Source organism: Spea bombifrons, chromosome 6, assembly GCF_027358695.1.
Source record: "Spea bombifrons isolate aSpeBom1 chromosome 6, aSpeBom1.2.pri, whole genome shotgun sequence".
Classification (NCBI taxonomy): domain Eukaryota; kingdom Metazoa; phylum Chordata; class Amphibia; order Anura; family Pelobatidae; genus Spea; species Spea bombifrons.
In genome coordinates, this window is record NC_071092.1 from 16,302,320 (window position 1) to 16,322,500 (window position 20,181).

At 41.8% G+C, this 20,181-nt stretch overlaps 2 protein-coding genes across 3 annotated transcripts in view; both read left to right on the forward strand.

The window, feature by feature from the left end:
- The window catches only part of PRRX1 (paired related homeobox 1), a 379,246-nt gene extending 367,017 nt beyond the window's left edge, over positions 1-12,229 (forward strand). Inside the window, exon 4 of the mRNA XM_053468644.1 lies at positions 12,018-12,229. Coding sequence (XP_053324619.1) covers positions 12,018-12,141 — 124 coding nt within the window. The 3' untranslated portion in view covers positions 12,142-12,229. The remainder of the gene's footprint in view (positions 1-12,017) is intronic.
- The window catches only part of PDE4DIP (phosphodiesterase 4D interacting protein), a 254,630-nt gene that overhangs the window by 217,444 nt on the left and 17,005 nt on the right, over positions 1-20,181 (forward strand). Inside the window, exons 20-23 of one of the 2 annotated variants that reach the window (XM_053468624.1) lie at positions 6,017-6,133; positions 6,378-6,515; positions 7,128-7,231; positions 14,819-14,949. In XM_053468624.1, the coding sequence (XP_053324599.1) occupies positions 6,017-6,133; positions 6,378-6,515; positions 7,128-7,231; positions 14,819-14,949 (490 nt within the window). Of the gene's footprint in view, positions 1-6,016; positions 6,134-6,377; positions 6,974-7,127; positions 7,232-14,818; positions 14,950-20,181 lie in introns of those variants that run through there. The other variant, XM_053468625.1, reaches the window with a different exon arrangement.

The window sequence follows — 20,181 nt, forward strand, 5'->3', positions numbered from 1 at the left end:
GAGAGACTTTTTTTCTGAGCATCTTAAGGGTTTAGCTTTAAGGTGAAGAGAAGTGGGAACAAAGGTAAATGTTCAGATTGCTCAGCTCTCGAAGAGAACATCCATCCCTATTGGAGTAGTGTCTGGTCTTAAAGCCCTATGGATAAGAGGGCAAAGACATCCTGTAGGCGTATATTCCAATCTTCAGGATTCCAGTGCAAGTAGCATTGTCTAGCACTTTGGTGGATAGAGCTCTAGGTATCAGGCATTAGAGCCAACAGGGTTGGGCTTGGTTAGCACTTGGATGGGAGTCCTTACTGTCGGGAGAACCGGATACAGAAGTATCTAGTCAATTTAGGAAATTGAGCCTTTCTACTTGCTTTTCATTGTATCTGCCAAAGAAATGCTTAATCTCTCAGCCCAAAATATGGGTCTGTCATCAGTGGCCAGGAGAGCTTTTTGGCTGCGAGAGTGTGCGGCAGTGTTTCCCCAGGAAGCTACCCAGTTCAGCCATCTTAAACCTGCAGACATGGGATATCTACAACTTTGTCTCATGTTCCACCCTTCTAAAAGAATCAATCCCAAACGTCAGGAGTTTTCAGAGTTTTTATTCCAGGCTGTTCCTGGTCGCGAACCAGTTGGATCCTTCAGTCCAGTTTAAAGATGGTCTAGGTCTGTATTCTATACATGCATTTCAGAATGGAAACTATCCTCACAGTAACCCAACTACTGAAGAAGGAAATAACACGGTGACCATGGACCTGACGGATGCTTATGTGCATGTGCCTATTGCGGTTGAATCCACTAAATTCCTCAGGTTCGCTATTAGGAACGTGGCGAGAGTTCTCCATTTCCAGTTTGGGTCTCTCAACTTTCAGAATATTAGGTATCAGGGTCATCCCATACCTAGAGGACTGGCAGTGTTTCCCCATTGGCAGAGCTCATCAAGCACATGTCTAATGCAAGAGTGTGCTTCCCCAGGATAAGGCCAGATGGAACAGGAGGTTCCCATATAAAACACCAGGCCTTTTCAACAGTTTTATAAGGAGCAGAATTTTTGTAGACAATACCAGGACAAATGTTTCAGTAACATCCTAAGAAACAAGCGGCTAGGCTTATTTTTATGGAATTGGTTGTCGGCTGGAATGGTTCATACAGACATGTCTTCATCATAAATTGAAAAGTCCAGCCTTATTTCTTTCTAAATATGCAGTGCTTGGGGCTGATAGTGGACTCCGACTCCTTACGGCTCTTTATTCCATGATCAAAGATCAGAAAAGTGAGAAGGGTTGTATCCCTGCAGTGAGCTGCTCCAAGGCACATATAGGCCACTTCAATGGGACATCCTTAGGCATGTGTCCCAGAAAGAAGAAGATCCGGATGTCAACTTCAGTGTCCAAGCCCAATTGATCTGGTGGAAGAGGACAGATCATCTCAGCAAGGGTCTTTGCTTTCATCAACGTTAGTGGATCACTCTGACCACAGATTCCTCAAAAAATAGACTGGGGAGCGCATTTTGGTTACCTCTTTACCCAGTCCTCAAATTATCGAGAACGGAAATCGTTTTTTCTGGCCCTCAAGTAGTTCAGTCATTGGCTAAAAGGGAAAGCTATAAGAATCCAATCCGACTACGCTACCACAATATTATATATCAACAGACAGGGTGGGACCTGGATTCCGAAACTTCAGGCCTTCTCGGAATCATGGCAGGGGCTCAACAAAACCAAGAAGATTTGTCAGCCACGTGTTTCAGGGGAAGGGACAATTGTATTGCAGACGACTTCAGCAGATCAAATTGATCTCTAGACAAAAGAATCTTCTCCATCCTTTTTTTGGCCTTCTAGGAATCGACCTTGTAGCAACCAGAGACAACCGCAATCTTTTGGGTTTTAGCCTATCTGTATTCATGGGTCAACCCTCTGGTGCTGGACAGGATGGCTTACATTTTTGTCTCCGGTGGCGATGATCCCACGTGTCCTCCTCAAGATTCTAGCGGACCAGGCCAGGGTTTTAACATCTATTCCATATTGGCCAATACAGACTTGTTCAGAGCTAAACAATATGGCCTCAAGAGTTTGGGAGCTGCCATTTTCGGCCCATCTGGTGGAGAGCAAGATTCCTTCAGATTGTCATTTTGATGGCCTAGTTTTGGATTATCCTTAGAGATAATGGACTCTCCCATGACACGGCTGATATCCTCCTTAGTCGGAGGTTTTCGGGCTCTGGTTACATAGTTACATAGTTACATAGGCTGAAAAAAGACATGCGTCCATCAAGTTCAGCCTTTCCTATATCTGTTAATTTGTTGCTGTTGATCCAAAAGAAGGCAAAAAAATTCCTTCTTGACCCCAAAATGGCAGTCAGATTTCTCCTTGGATCAATAAGCTGTTTCCCCATAATTAAAGATTATATCCCCGAACATTATGTTTTTCCAGGTATCCATCCAGTTGCAGTTTAAACGTCTGTACAGACTCTGATAAAACTACCTCTGCAGGCAGAGAATTCCACATCCTTATTGTCCTTACTGTAAAAAACCCTTTCCTCTGCTTTAGTCTAAATCTCCTTTCTTCCAGTCTAAATGCATGACCACGTGTCCTATGCATAGTTCTGTTTATGAACAGATTTCCACACAATGGTTTGTATTGGCCCCAAATATATTTATATAACGTTATCATATCCCCTCTGAGGCGACGTTTTTCTAAACTAAACAGATTTAAATTAGTTAACCTTTCTTCATAACTATATTGCTCCATTCCTTTTATTAATTTTTTAGCCCGCCTCTGCACTCTTTCTAGTGCTATGATATCCTTCTTTAGAAAAGGTGCCCAAAATTGCACAGCATACTCAAGTTGCGGCCTTACCATTGATTTATACAGAGGCAAAATTATATCTTTATTCCGCGACTTGATGCCCCTTTTTATACACAACAATACCTTACTGGCCTTAGCAACCGCAGACTGACACTGCACATTGTTGCCTAGTTTGTTGTCTATAACAATTCCCAAATCCTTCTCATTTGTCATTACCCCTAATTCACTACCGTTTAGGGTATAGGTTGCTTGTGCATTCGCTACCCCGAAGTGCATAACTTTACATTTATCTACATTGAATTTCATCTGCCATTTGAGTGCCCAGTCCCCCAGTCTATCTAGATCCCTCTGCAGCACTGTAATATCCTGCTCGCCCTGTATAACTTTACCTAGTTTTGTGTCATCTGCAAACACAGAAACATGACTTTCAATGCCTACTGCCAGGTCATTTATAAATATGTTGAATAAAATTGGTCCCAGAACAGAACCCTGAGGGACACCACTTACCACTTTTGACCAGCTTGAAAATTTACCATTTATAACAACTCTCTGTTCTCTACCTCTAAGCCAATGTTCTACCCAAGAACAAGAATTTGCATCTAGGCCAATTTCTTTCAGTTTGAATACTAACCTAGTGTGTGGAACCGTGTCAAACGCCTTGGCAAAATCCAAGTAGATTACATCCACTGCAACACTGATCGACACTTCTACTTACTTCTTCGTAGAATGCAATTAAATTAGTTTGACAGGACCTATGTTTCATAAAACCATGCTGATGTTACGGTCAGGTAGACGAGGGATCCAACAATGCAGGTAAGCACAGCTAAAGAAAGTCCAGAACACAGTCCGAGGTCGAGGGCAACGGCAGGCAGCAAGGTCAAAAAACAATCCGAGGTCAGGGCAGGTAGATCAGGTGCAAAACGGTAAACAGGTCCGGGTACGTAGGCAGGCAGAGAAGAATCGTGGTCGTATAAACAGGCAAGGGTTCGGTACACAAAGCAGAGATCAAACAAGAAGAACAATAGCACACCCAACGCTAGAGAACGTTTAGAACGGGCAAAGACAAGGCAAACGAATGGGGTTTAAATAGGAAAGGTAACACTCACGTCATCAGCCGCGCCGTAGAGCGTGTCGCGCCCTAATTTGATATTAGGTGCGATATCTGGAACCACCACCAGATGGCGCACTTCCGCCGGTTTCCCGGCGTGTGCGCGTGGCGACGTACCTCGAGCGTGAGCGGGTGCGCGCGCCCGACGAAGAGGAACCACGAGCCCCTCGAGTCACCGCGGCAGCACCGGAGGCGGAACCACCGACGTCGGGGGACCCAGCGGCCAAGGTGAGTGCAGCGGCAGCGCGTGTCACCCGCCGGCAACCCGCATGCGGGACGGAGGTGGGGTTGCCGGCGGTAGCCGGAGAGGGAGCCGCGGCAGCGCGCGTAACAGCTGATTTATGCTAATAATACTATTCTTCCCAAGGAATTCTTGAATATTATCCCTAAACAGCCCTTCAAATACTTTCCCAGCAACGGAAGTTAGGATCACAGGTCTATAATTTCCGGGCACAGAGTTGGAACCCTTTTTGAAAATAGGAACCACATCTGCCTTCCTCCAATCCTCTGGTACAATTCCTGAAAGAAAAGAATCCCGAAAGATTAGAAACAGAGGTTCACTTATTTCCTGACACAGCTCCTTAAGTACTCGTGGGTGAATACCGTCAGGCCCCGGAGCCTTGTTAACATTAATTTTCTTTAGTTGCTGCAGCACCTTGTCCTGGGCCATCCACTCACAGTTTGACTGAAAATTTTTCTCAGTGGTCCAATGTATATCCATTGCCATAGGTTCCTCCATAACATATACTGAGGAAAAATAGTTATTTAAAGTTTCTGCTTTTTCCTGGTGATGCAGGGTTTTTTATTTCTACTAGTACCGTCCGTGTTTTTTGCAAGACGAATTCTCAGCAGGTCTTTATGTCTCAGCCTCAAAAGGGCAAGTATCGTCCCTCTGTCTTTTTCTTCTTTTGGATTTGGCTTCGTATGTTCTGATCGGGCATTTCTTTAAGCGGCAACTATTCGGCAACCCCCGATTTTACTAGCTCTCTATTCTGTACCATTCAAACCTGGCAGAATTCTCCCAAGCGTTTGTCGCTGAAGACGGCATTGTTGGTGGCTATTACTTCTGCAAGGCAACTGGGTAACTACTAGCTCTGTCCTCAGCTGCTGAATTCACCTTTTTCACCATCAGGATCAGGTATTTCCAGAGGCGTCAATGGTTCAGATGGGATGTCCGAAGAGCTATCTTAAGATCAAGCAGGCCATCTCGAGGTGACTTACAGAGACCATTCGACTAGCTCACTCAAGCAGCCGGCAAGTTATCTCGTCCCATATTTCGGCTCGCTCCACAAGAGCTATGTCTGGGTCTAGGGTTGAAAAGTCGACCTCATCTCCTGAAGAAATATATGTAAGGCAGCTATCCAGTCTTCCTTCGATGCATTTGTCCAGCATTACTGACTTGACATCTTCTCCTCCTCTGTGGCGTTTTTCTGGCGCAGTGGCCTCTTAAGTATCCCCCTCCCATTGGTTATCTTGTCTTGCTATACCCCATCTGTACTGCCACTATATGCCAGGAAAAACAGGAATTTTATACTCACCGTAAATTTTTTTCCTTAATATAGTGGCAGTACATGTTTCCCTCCCTCATTTTGTCTACCATTAAAGATATTTTGCAAGCATGTTTGTATTCTTGGTATTAACTGGCTGTGTTTGGTCCGGTGTGCTCTTATGGAGGAGGAGGAGTTAGGGAAGAACAACACCCATCTGTACTGCCACTATATTAAGGAAAAAAGAATTTACAGTGAGTATAAAATTCCTGTTTTTTCTCAATCATAGCTTTTATTAAAAAAAAAATGTTCACATAGTTTACATGAATTAACATTTACTGGTAAAGCTTTTTTCCTATAGGGTCGTGTTATTTTCAGGCTTTTTCTTTTTTTCATAAATTAATATTCAGATTTTGGGGGGTCATCTTATAATCGAGAAAATACGGTACTATCATCTGTATCTGTAACATTTGTTGCGCATACATCTTATCTCTTCCCTCAGCTAATGCCTAGTATATCCATTCAGTCACCCATCTATTTTCTTGACACATTGAGAAATTATTTGCCACGATACATTTTATAAAGCCAAACACAAAACAATGTATACTTATATGTTTGGTTTTTGCAACCAGCATGAATTGTCAGCATTGAGATGTGTGATCATGAAGCAAAGTGAACAGTTACAGGAGCAGTCAGCAGACATGGATGCTTTGACTAGAAGCGTGCAGATAAAAGAAGATCTGATTAAGGTAGCATATTTAAATGTTTGTCTAGTTGAATGGTTTTATTAGTTGTAACATAATATTGCTTCGGTTGTGCTTCAGCTTTGTTTCAGATGCATCAACAAGCCTCTTGGCATTTTTCTTGCATCAACAAGCCTCTTGGCATGTTAATTGCTTACCTAAATATGTGAGAGTTGCCTTAACATTAACTCAATATGGTCTGTTCTAGGAGTATAAATATAAGGTTTTCTCGATTTATCTTGTCTGTTAGGATCTACAAGTACAGTTGGTTGACCCAGAAGAAATGCCAACTGTGGAACGACTGACCCAGGAAGTCTTGGTACTCAAGGAAAAATTAGCTTCAATGGAGATGGATAGCCAAAAGTGTAGTGGACAATGTGTCCAGGAGGTATTACAGACTTAATAAATCTGAGGTTTCTAGATATTTTGGTTATTCAACTGTTATTGTATGTAATGTAGCTACCCTTAAGTTTAATGTTTCCACATTTAAAATGTGCCTGTCTTGATTAATTTGTGCATGGCTGCAACCTGGCATTTTTGAGTTGCATCCACAATACTTTCTTACAGACATTTGTTAAAAAATAAAACAAAAAACATTTGGTCTACTTTGTGACATGGACATGGAGCAGCAGAGAAATCTGCTTGGAGGCCCAACTCAGGTCTCTACAAACAGCTGTGTGTCTTGTCAGAGTGAGGTTATCCCCCAATGATGTTAATGTCACCAGAAAAGGAATACCCGGACAACCAACAGGGTTTTAACCTGCCGATGCTTAATGGTTTGATACTTAGGGGCTGTAATAGTGTCATTTGGCATTAACTTCCAGAATTTTGTGACATAATATATTATATTATAATAATCTTAATGAAGGGGTTAATTATGTTTTTGGTCTTTGTACTTGACAGTGTCCCAAACAATCAGTTATGTTTTCATTATTACTATTGTTAAATTGTAAATTTCTCCCTGTTTCATTTGCATGGTTAAATTGTACCAACGATTTAGTTATTGGAGGGATTTGATGAAGACAGAAGCAGGCTTAAGCAAGCATTAGAGACAGAGAAACAGTTGCACAGCAATCTAATACAATTCCATCAAGTACCCAGAAGGTGAGACGAAATTGTATCTGACATTTTGATAAAAGGAGCATAATCATAACCATATATACAATATATTTTTTTTAATCAATACATAGTTGACCCCCCCCCCCTGTATTACTGGTTGAGCTTTGGAAAGTTCTAGTTTGTGTGTGTGTTTTATTTATTACATTGAAGAACACACACTTGTTGCCTGAAGACAGGAAAGCCTGGCACAATTAAGAATTCAGTCCAACATTCCCTAAATGGAAATCCCATTTATTTCATAATTGTGCTCATATAAAACTTAAACATTTTTATTTAACCCCTTGGCTGCTAAGCCATTTCCCACCCTGGTGCTAAGCTGGTTTTCTGCATTTTGGTGCATCTCACGTTTAAACGTGTTTAGAAGTAAATTATACAAACCATATATTGTTTTTTTCAGCACACCCAGCAGATTCCAAATATACCATTTTTATATGTGTATGTCTCATTAGGTTTGCAAAATAAAGCCAAAAATGGGAAAAACTTGTAATTTTTCACTTCCGACTCAATAAAAACTAGTTTATAATGTTATTTTTCTAAACTCTAATATCAAAAGCTGTGTTGCTAAATATTCGTAGTAGGTAACCAGTCTAAAATAAACAGAAATTGAGAACAGTAGACTGTGTTTTTCTAATATTTTATTATTTTATTAAATCTATTATTTATAGTCTTATTTGTATTTGTATCACAAATCTGACGTGCACAACAAATAAGTGAATATCACACTTATAGAAATAAAAAAAAAAAAAATTAAAAGCGACAAGTTCATTTATGTCTTGCGCACTCCAGTCTTGTGCTACTAATACATGCAGCCCCTCATTTGATGCGCGAAGGGGTGTAGCTTCTGAAAATATATACTTTATGTACCATAATTTAACTTTCCAGCTGTCTAGAGCTGTCCAATTGCAGGCATCACCCCTAAATGTTTTTTAACAAGATTCTCCAATCTGCCAAATCTGAAGTTAAAGTGGTCTAGACATCTGGAAAGTTAAATTAGGGTACATAAAGCACACATTTCAAGAAACTACACCCCTTTGAGCTTCAAATGAGGGGTTACATGTATTTCTAGGACAAAAGTTGAGTGCACAAATAATGATGGAATATGTCGCTTTGGCTAGAAAATATGTTTTTTCTAACCATAGCGACATGTTCATTTGTGTCTTGTGCACTCCAGGTTTGTACTAGAAACACATGCAGCCCCTCATTTGATGCGCCAAGGGATGTAGCTTTTGCAAATATGTACTTTTTGTGCCATAAATTAACTTCTTACATGAGCAGTAATGCCACGTCAAGGCTTCAACCCTAATTACTGACCATTCACACGCCTTTCATATCTCCATTCACTCGCAGAAGCACACACCATACTTTCCATACATTCACTCACAGAAGCACACACCATTCTTTGCCCTTACAATCCCAAAGAAATTATCGTAAAGGGAGAAAAAAAATCACTTTTACAGCAAAAATAAGTTTTCAGTAAAAATGCAAGGGGCTCCAGGGATGAGATGGTTACTCACGTACCGCACGGGCTAAATGGCCGATATTTTAACAATATTTGCAGTTCATCAGGATTTCAAAAATTGCCTTCCTCTACCATTGGCTAAATTTAACCACCATGATCCCTTTGATCATGGGGGTTAAATTTAGCCAATGGTAGAGGAAGGCAATTTTTGAAATCCTGATGAACTGCAAATATTATTAAAATATCGGTCATTTCTAAAAAGGGAATGTGAATTTTTCATAGCTATATGATCACTGTGGTGGCATTGGCTACCACAGTGATCATTTAGCTAGAATACTTAAACTTCTTTTTTTTTTTTTTTTTTTTTTTTTTTAAGTTAAACTAGTTTATGTTTAGATTAACTTGAGGGTCTCTAGGCAATAAAAATCGTGAACCGAAAAAACTAAAATCACGTGTCACTCAGGTAGGTGCAAATAAGAAATAAAACTTATGAAAATACTTCCCTAATCGGACCGCAGCTGCCCAAACTACACTTTTCCTCAAAGTGTAAGAATGCAAATAAACCAGGAATGTATGGGGCGCAGGAACATATATAGGGAGAAAAATAAAAACAACACAATATAGTGTAGACTGTACTTCAGTGTAAGTGGTAAAGTGATATATTGCACTCACAAGTATAAGAGGCAAATCCAACCCATCAACATGGACTGTAAAGAGGCTTTTAATATTCTTCAATGAAAATCTAAAAAAACAAGCTTAAAATGGTGCAATATCTTAGGTAAACCGAATATACCAAATAGAAATGCACTCACATATTTTCCATGCATAAACATGCATATACAGGCATAGGTTAAAGTCCAATTGAATCTTTATCTACGCGTTTCGCCCTCAGGCTTCTTCAGGAAATCAATTGGTGCGGGTCTCTGTCTGTGTCAGCAGGATCAGCAATCCGTAAGTATCTCTGTTCGTTCTGTCTGTTCTTTTATAGTGATTTATATGTGGATTTCCGGATGTGTCATCGCGTATTTGACCTTTGTTCTCTGTTGTCATTACGTTTTTTTCTTCTATTATTCAGGTTGTTCTCTCGTTGTTTAATAAAGTTTGACAAACTTTATTAAACAACGAGAGAACAACCTGAATAATAGAAGAAAAAAACGTAATGACAACAGAGAACAAAGGTCAAATACGCGATGACACATCCGGAAATCCACATATAAATCACTATAAAAGAACAGACAGAACGAACAGAGATACTTACGGATTGCTGATCCTGCTGACACAGACAGAGACCCGCACCAATTGATTTCCTGAAGAAGCCTGAGGGCGAAACGCGTAGATAAAGATTCAATTGGACTTTAACCTATGCCTGTATATGCATGTTTATGCATGGAAAATATGTGAGTGGGTCTCTAGGCAATTCTGATCTTTATTTATCTGCCTTTAGAGACCCCCAAATCATTTTACTTTTTTTGTATAGTTTTATTTTTTTTAACTTAATATTTTTATTCTTTTTTTCACATGCATTATACCGTTGGAAAGGTGACACGATTACCTTTCCAACGGTATATGTTTGGGGTCTGTAGCTGCTTAGATGCCTGAGATACAGGCATCTAAGCAGCATGCCCCCATACCGCTTTAACTGACAATTGTCGGTTATTAATAAAGTTGCGCGGTGACGTCATCGCGCGTGCTGTCGCCGGCTGGATCGGGTGGCCCCGGTGATGCCCTTCAGTGTGAGAGGCAGATCGCCGGAGTAGGTGGTCATGGGGGTCCACAGACCTCCATCAAGGTAGGGTAGTGCTAGCGACGGCATGGTGCCGTCGTTAGCACCTGACTGGGACTGCTAGCGACGGCACCATGCCGTCGTTAGCAGTCAAGAGGTTAAACTTAATTAGATGCAGGTGACAAAATTGGTCTGAGGAAACAATTGTTTATAAAGAACATTTAACGGAAAGAAAAATTAAAACTTGGGGCTAATTTCTTAAAGAGTTGCTTCCTGGTTTAATAAAGTACAGCCTTTAGGAGTACAGGTGCCCTGCCTAAAAGCCGGAAAAAAAAGGTAATGTTTATCCTATTGTTAGTTGATCCAGCAATTTGTTCATATTATATATATTTAAATGAGTAGATCAATTACAGTATAAACAACTCCGTGCTGTGTTGATCTGCTTATGTGAACATATAATATCAATAGATTTGCATGTTAGTCTTCATTTTGTATGTTTTGTTAACAATCGGTTTGTTCTATGGTAATATGCTGGTAATATATTAGAAGAAACAGATTGAAAGTGAAATGCATTAGTCTGCATTACCAGCTTTTCTTTCCATATTATGGTTACCTACACACACATTTAAACCCTATATCCAGGGTATTCTGTTTCTGTTGGCAAAGTTCATAATATACTATATATGACCAAAAGTATGTGGACATCCATCCTAATTTGAGTTTAGTGTTTCGGCCAGACCCATTGCCAACAGGTGTATAAAATCAAGCACACAGACATGCCATCTATATAGACAAACATTGGCAGTAGGATGTGACATACTGAAGAGCTCAGTGACTTTAACGATGGCACTGTCATAGGATTCTATGCCACAAGTCAGTTTGTAAAATTTCTGCTTCTACGTGTAACAATTTAGCCACAGCCATAACCATGCCCACTCAAAGACTAGGACTAATGAGTGCTCAAGTGTGTATTGCATAAAAATCACCTGTCCTCTGTAGCATGACTCACTATAGCATTCAAAAATGCCTCTGGAAGCAACATTGGCACTAGATCTATGTGTTGGGAGCTTCATTCAATGAGTTTCCTGCACAAAAGCTGAAGATCTTTACGCACAATGCCAATCATCGGCTGGCCTGGTGTAAAGTACACTGCCACTGGATTCTCGAGGAGTAGAAACATCTTAGAAACATATTTGATGGCAGATAAGAACCATTCGGCCCATCTAGTCTGCACGTTTTTCCTGATGCAATAGGTCTTTGGTCAGGTCCTATAGTGAGGAAAACTTTGTCTATCCTATGTCTAAATTCCCTCCACCACTTCTGCTGGAAGACTGTTCCATGTATCTACTGCCCTCTGAGTAAAGTAGAACTTCCTTACGTTACATCTCAGCCTCTGACCCTCAAGGTTTAAACAATGACTTATTGTTCTAACATTGCTCCTCCTTTCAAATAAGCTTACTTTAAGTCACTTTAACCCGTTCACGTCAAAGCCCGTACGTGTGCGGGCTCACGATGCAATGCACCGTACATGTATGGGCTGCTGTTAAATACCTGCATCGCCGTTTTCGGCGCGATCTGCGTCTTTGCAGCATTCACGGAAGCCTCACAAGTGAGGCTGGCCATGGATCATGGGAGGAACACCATCCCCCAAAAACTTGCATAAAAAAGCAAAAAAAAACATTGGGTATCTCTAAACTCCAGTACAAACAGTAGAATCGATTTAGCAGTTTTTTTCATTTGTAGATGATTAAAATATTTTTCAAAGTGAGTGAAAATCCTTTTAACAAAAAATCGCCATATTTTAAAATCCTATACGCTCAGACAGCCTCCCCTGCCAGCACTTTCCACGGGGGGGGGGGTGTGCCGGCACGGGAGGTTGTCTAAGCGCATCTTGTGGGCGGTCACCGGCTGCGGCAATGCGGGTAAACAGCCTCTGGCAGCGGAGGTTGTTTAGCCGCATCGCCGCAGCCGGTGACCGTCCGCACGATGCGTTTTACCTCTGCCCCCAAGACGCAGACTCCCGGGTGTCTTGCGGGGCCGGCGAGGGACATCTACGCAATACGCGTATACAACTTCCGGTGCCGGCACATCCGCTGAGTGCCGGCACCAGAATTTGTATACGCGTATTGCGTAGATGTCCCCCGCCGGCCCCGCAAGACACCCGGGAGTCTGCTCTGGTAAGTCGGGGGGGGGGGCAGAGTGGCAGCATATCTCGGGGGGGGGGGCAGTGGCAGCATATCTCGGGGGGGAGGGAGGAGGAGGAGGAGGACAGTGACAGCATATCTCGGGGGGGGACAGTGGCAGCATATCTCGGGGGGGAGGACAGTGGCAGCATATCTCGGGGGGGGGAGACAGAGTGGCAGCATGTTTTTTTTGGTGCTTTTTTAAAGAAAAAAACTTTTTCTTTAAAAAAGCACCAAACTTTTAGGGTGCGGCCTATATACGGGGGCGGTCTATATCCGAGCCAATACGGTATATAATGTGTGTGGGTGCACAAAATAAGAGAGAAAAAAATTACAGCTAAACAGCAACACTGGAAAATGTTAAGAGCCTTTGTCCCAAAGTGTACTACGAGTAAGAAACAGTCTTGTCATTAAGGGGTTAAGTATTTAAATGTTTCTATTACACCCTCCCTCTCTCCTTTTCTCCAATCTGTACATATTAAGATTCTTTAACCTTTCCTGATAATTTCTGTCCTGCAAATTACCGTTTACTTGCTGTTTTTGTAACTCTCCTCTGAACTCTCCAATGTGTCAGTATCCTTCTGGAAATGGGGTCTCCAGAACTGTAGGCAATACTCTTGGGGAGGCTGGACCAGAGATCTGTAAAGTGTCATAATTGCCTCCCTCTTCCTGCTACTAATGCATCACCCTATGCATCCCAGCATCCCGCTTGCTTTTTTGAGATGCTTTATTGTATTGTCGGCATACCTTTTAGTCATCAATAATAATTACTGCCAAGTTCCTTTCTTCCGCTATCACTGACAGGAAAGTACCCCCAATGCTATATTCTGCCTTGGAATTTTTTTACGTCTCAAGTGTATTATTTTACCTTTATTGAAATCTAACTGTAGCTGCCACACTCTGGACCGTTCTTCCAACTTACTTAAATTGCCTGCCATTTGAGTTATTCCACCTGGAATGTCTACCCTGTTGCAGACTTTTGTATCATCTGCAAAAAGACATACCATACTTTTTAAGACCTTCTGTAATATTACTTATAAAATATTCAAAAGTACAGGTCCCAATACTGATCCCTGGGGTAACCCCCTAGAGCCTTCTCTGAATGTACACCATTAACTACAACCTTTGTCTCCTATCACTCAAACTTCTCCGGAATACTTCAGTATCTGGAAGTTTGATGGATGCCAGGAGAATGCTGCCTGCTGTAAAGTTTGGTGGAAGAGGGATAATGGTGTGACTTGAACACCTTTAGGATGCATCAGAAAGTTGATTTACAAGCAGCATTGGCTGGATGGGTACAAATTCCCACAAACACATTACAAAACCTTGAAGAAAGCTGCAGGGAAACTCTATATCAATGGTTTTGGAATTGGATGTCCAGAAAGCTCACGTTGGTTTGATAGTAGGGTGTCCACATACTTTTGGTCATCTAGTGTATTAAGAAATCCACACAAAAACTTACTTAGAGTGAGGGGGCTAATTCTTACTTTTTTTCCTGTTGTAGATGGGGCCCTCTTTTTGAATGATCCCCGATATTGCTTTCGTGTGATACCCCCAGCATACCCCCAGCATACCTTCCACCAGCAATTCACATTATAAATGATTTTGCGTTCCTCCACGATGCATATGTTACCACCTGCAAAAAACATTTTATGACCTCTTTAATGGCCACTTGCAGCGGCAACATTAAGGCACGGGAACTATTTAGGAGGACATCTATCTTCATTTGAATTGTAGGGGAACCACTTAATAAAAACTTAATAAAAAATTATTTCCATTTAGGGATTTACTTTATTTTTTTGTTTTCCCGGGTCTTCTGACAAGGAATTTGTGAATTTTTATATACACAGAATTATACCACTGTTTATTTGCGATAACTTGTTACAAACAAATATTATTTGGTCTCTCTATTTATATTTACATTTATGGGATGCTGCTTTGTACCAATTCAATATGCCAACATAGTTATAAAGTTAATGTTTCATGCCTTCGGCAAAAGAAAACAATGTTTGTTTTTATTTTATTTTTTGACAATTATAACTAGAACAATAACTTATTTTATCACCTGGCCATGTTGATTATTAGGGTATTTTTGTTTTTGAAATGGAACCAGACATCTACAATGCAACAATGTTATTACAATTTGGTTAACTGATTATTAATGTGAATTTCCCTTGTCTGCACAACTTGATCTGCTTTAATAACAGTTCAGAGCTTGAGGCCGAGCTGCAGACTGCACATGCACTGAGAACTCAGCTGGAAGACACCCTGGAAAAGGCAGTAGAGCGACTGGCTCGGTTGGATTCGAAGAACAGGGTGTCGGCCATCAGTTATGGAGGTGGGGAAAAGAGCAGTTTGAGAATTCCTCACATGCATGCCTTCTGATATGAACCATGAGGGTTTTCATACAAGGGACAGTACTCTATACATGATCAGAACTTTTAACCCACAGACTTTATTGAAGGAGAAATGCCTGCTAACAGTTGCTTTTTGGTGGTGTTGGAGGGACTAAAATTTGCTACTAACTTACTAAATATAATTAGACCCTTGTCACACTTGAGTTTAGTGCTTATTTCTGCTTATTGTTCTTTGTAATCTGTGTTTCATATATGTGTTTATCCTACTCGCTTTTATTTATTTCCACCCCCTGTTGTTTTCCCAGTAGGCCAAATAAAATTATATTTGCCTCTACATATATTATTATATTGTCCTGTGATAATCTTAGTATTGCATGGTATTTTATGTGTGTGTTTGGACCCAAATGCATGTTTATAATTTATGTTCTTGAAAAAAAAATTACACTGTAGGAAATGGACAGTAAAAAAAAATAAATAAATAAATAAACCTGCAGAAACCAACTTACCCGTACTCAAGGTCTGGTTGATCTAAAGTTGGTTGATTCATGGTGGATGTTTTATCATTTCTAATACAACGGTTACCCAATATTTATAATACTATAAATCACTTTTGTGGTCAAAAAATACCCAAAATATATTCATTAAGTAGGTAAGTGAGGAGCATTGGGGGGTGGGAAAGGGATTTTTTAAATTAAAGGATAAGTACAATGGGTTGTTTTTTTTTTGTTTGTTTGTTTTTAATGTACACAAAAGAAAAAGTAAGTGAACATTTATTGTTCGTGTTGTGTGGTCTGATCCTAAGTTGCAAAGTATAGACAAACACAATGTGCTTCAGCTAATAACACACAAACTATGATAATCTTTCATATCTTTATTGAACATAGGCATTAAACATTCACATTGCTGGTGGAAAAAGTAAGTCAACCCTTACTACCTTAATAACTAGTCGTACCTACTGGGCAGCAAACCTCTGAGTTTACCCTTTCCAGCTTTATGCAATTCAATAATTCTTGATTGTAGGTCTTCTGTGACTTTTTTGTGAGATGTAGTTCACATTCGCAGATGCTTCTTGAGAATAGCAGGCATGTTTGTGTTTTTAGATGTCAAAGTAGCTCTAAAACACACCACTGATCCTGTTTCATTGATTGGATTCCAGGTTTGACTCCTGACTAGGGCTGCAACTAACGATTATAAAAGCAGTCATCTGTGTGTGTGATCAGCATCAGATGTGATCAGCATCAGATGAAGCAGTCATCTGTGTGTGTGATCAGCATCCAAAGGTCATCTAGTTTTACCAATGAAAGAAAGCGATGACTAAACAGAACTTGAGGGCCACAAATCTTAAAATTGAAGTGTAATGTAATGAAAATGCAGTTGGAACATGGGGTTGTTTTGACATTTACTTTTTCCAGCTGATCTGCTAGTACCTTCACTGGTGAATCGTGGAAAAGCTGTAAAGATCATATCTTGGGATATCCTGCAGATAGTGGTATTACAATCTACAAAAATGTAGACCCCCCCATTCAGCAGATGATCATGTGTGCACAACAGTTGAAGGTCCATGCAGTTCTTGCTTTCCATAAGTGGCATCTATTCCACCATTACTCACCTTATAGAATGACTTCTCATTCTCCCCACTGGAAGACAGAAGATGTATTTGCTGAACCTTCATTTACCAGAGCATTTAACTCAAAAACAGATCTAATCAATGATTATGTGTCGGCATCTGTTTTGTTTAGGGCTGCAACTAACGATTATTTTAATAATCGATTAATCGGCCGATTATTTTTTCGATTAATCGATTAATCGGATAAAAAAAAACAATATGCAAATTTTTCGTTTATTTAAAAGAATTTAATGAACTGGATGTTAAAAAACAACTTAAAATTTACATTAACATTCTTATTTTGTTATGATGTAATAAAAAACAATATTTTCAAAGTACAAGAACCCAAACACAATATTTATGAAACAAAATAACCCCAAACATTCTGAAAAGAGGTGGACTATTACTGTTCAAGAAACTTTGCCCCAGCACTTTGCACTTTGCACCCAGCACTTTGCACCCAGCACTTTGCACCCAGCACTTTGCACCCAGCCCTGGCACTTTGCATCCAGCACTTTGCACCCAGCATTCAGCACTTTGCACCAGCACTTTGCACCCAGCCCTGGCACTTTGCACCCAGCACTTTGCACCCAGCCCTGGCACTTTGCACCCAGCACTGGCACTTTGCACCCAGCACTTTGCACTGTGCCCCTGCACCCAGTCTCTAACTCTGCCCTGCACCCAGCCCTGCCCCCACATTCTGCCCTGCCCCCACACTCACACTCTGCCCTGCACCCACACTCACACTCTGCCCTGCACCCACTCTGCCCTGCACCCACACTCACACCCTGCCCTGCATCCCCACCCCCACTCTGCCCTGCACCCAGTCTCCCACTCTGCTCTGCACCCACACTCACACCCTGCATCCCCACCCCCACTCTGCCCTGCACCCAGTCTCCTGCCCTGCACCCCCCACCCCCACTCTGCCCTGCACCCCCACCCCCACTCTGCCCTGCACCCCCACCCCCACTCTGCCCTGCACCCCCACCCCCACTCTGCCCTGCACCCACACTCACGAACCGCTCTGTGCGAATGGAGCCACTCGCACAGAGCGAACCGCTCTGTGCGAATGGAGCCACTCGCACAGAGCGAACCGCTCTGTGCGAATGGAGCCACTCGCACAGAGCGAACCGCTCTGTGCGAATGGAGCCACTCGCACAGAGCGAACCGCTCTGTGCGAATGGAGCCACTCGCACAGAGCGAACCGCTCTGTGCGAATGGAGCCACTCGCACAGAGCGAACCGCTCTGTGCGAGTGGAGCCACTCGCACAGAGCGAACCGCTCTGTGCGAGTGGAGCCACTCGCACAGAGCGAACCGCTCTGTGCGAGTGGCTCCATTCGCACAGAGCGATTCGCTCTGTGCGAGTGGCTCTGTGCGAACCGCTCTGTGCGAGTGGAGCCACTCGCACAGAGCGAACCGCTCTGTGCGAGTGGCTCCATTCGCACAGAGCGATTCGCTCTGTGCGAGTGGCTCTGTGCGATCCGTGCACATAGACATGAAGAATACTTACCTCCGGAACGCGTCACATCCGTCACGTAGCTAAAAGAAGGCGGAGACTGCAGAGCGTGTAGCAGAAGCGGGGAACGCTCGCGGAGGTAAGTAAAAGGAGCCGAGTGCTCCAACAACGAATTGATCACTCGATTAATCGATAACGGAAATCGTTATCGATGATTTCCGTTATCGATTATTATCGATTTTATCGATTCGTTGTTTCAGCTCTAGTTTTGTTTTTAAATTACAAAATAGGTATCTGTTAGCTAAGGGTCGTTAATGTCACTTTTTAGGGATCTTAAGCACAGTCATCTAGAGAAATAAGGCTCAGCACCAATTTGGAGTAAATTTTGATTCATTTGCACATGCACAAACCAAACAACAGAATCATAAAAAAAAGCCTTCTCCCCGATTGGAGACCAATTGTATATACTTAGCTGTCCTGGACTAACCAGCCTAACTGCTTACTTCAGTTCCCTGCCAGACCCAGCTAAGCAAGGCTCTAGATACCCCAGTTTGCATCACTTGGCTTGGGGATCTTCTTCAGGGCCTCTCCTTGCCCTGAGAGCACAGTGGAACTTCCTCTCCCCACAACAGTCTCTCTCTTTGTCAGGGGTGTCGCTAGGCAGGCTACTGGGGCACTCGGCACTAGTGGCGTACGTAGAGGGGGGCAGACTTCCCTAGGTGCCACTAACAGTGTTCCTGCCCCATGGCCTGGGGAGGCAGAAACAGAACGTGGTCACATCACCCTGCGGGTAAAGTGAGGCTGCTCGCATACTGTGCAGTGACGTAAATCTGTTGAGCCGTAGGGGGTGAGTGAGGTAAGGAGGGAAAGTGTATTTGTGAGAATGCACGTATGTACCGTATATACCGGCGTATAAGACGACTGGGCATATAAAACGACCCCCAACTTTTCCAGTTAAAATATAGAGTTTGGGCTATACTCGCCGTATAAGACTACCCCTCTACCCAGTATACAACAACCAGCCAATCACGGCAAGCGATGTACCTTACCGGTGATTGGCTGGTTGTTATACAGAAATATACATACATACATACAGTGCCTTACACACACACACACACACATATATATATATATATATATATATACGGTATGTATATATATATATATATATATATATATATAATATATGTGTGTGTGTGTATATATATATATATATATATATATATATATATGTGTGTGTGTGTGTGTGTATATATATATATATGTGTGTGTGTGTGTGTGTGTATATATATATATGTGTGTGTATATATATATATATATATGTGTGTGTATATATATATATGTGTGTGGGTATATATATGTGTGTATATATATATATATGTGTATTTATATATGTGTATATATATATGTGTATGTGTATATATATATGTGTATGTGTATATATATATATAATATACCATATTTGCTCGATTATAAGACGAGGTTTTTTTCAGAGCAAATGCTCTGAAAAATACCCCTCGTCTTATAATCAAGGTCGTCTTCTAATCAGACCTCAAAATGTCCGCTGGGGCCATGCTGCTTACCGGGCTTTGGTTGCAAGCAGCAGAACAGGAAGCTAGAAGAGTGTCACATAACTCTACCTCCCCCCTCCTTCCTCTGGGGGCGGGGACAGAGAAGTTGCTCGCACAGCCGGGACCCTGCAGAAGTCTTCGAGTGAGAGATCTGCAGTTCAGGTAAGGGGGTGGGGGAGGGTTTTTGTGATTAATGTGTGAAGTATGTGTGATTAATGGAATGAATGAGTATTTAAATGTTTGTGAATGAGTGTGTGTGTGATAGCATGGATGTGTAAGGGGGGTGGTGGTGGTAGCATGGCATAGGGAGGCTGTACTCAGACTCCTATCATCCCCAGGTTCCAGCATGTACTGGCTGCCTTGGCTTGATAGGAGTGTGATTGTTAGCAATATATATATATATATATTTACCTCCAGAAATGCTCTTTAACCCCCTATATGCCACTCTGGCATATAGGGGATTAAAAGGCATATCATGGGGCAGAGTGGCATATAGGAGGGTATAAGGCATTTCTGGGGGCAGAGTGGCAACCCTGGGGGCAGATGTGCATAACTGGGGGGGCAGGTTGGCAAATAAAA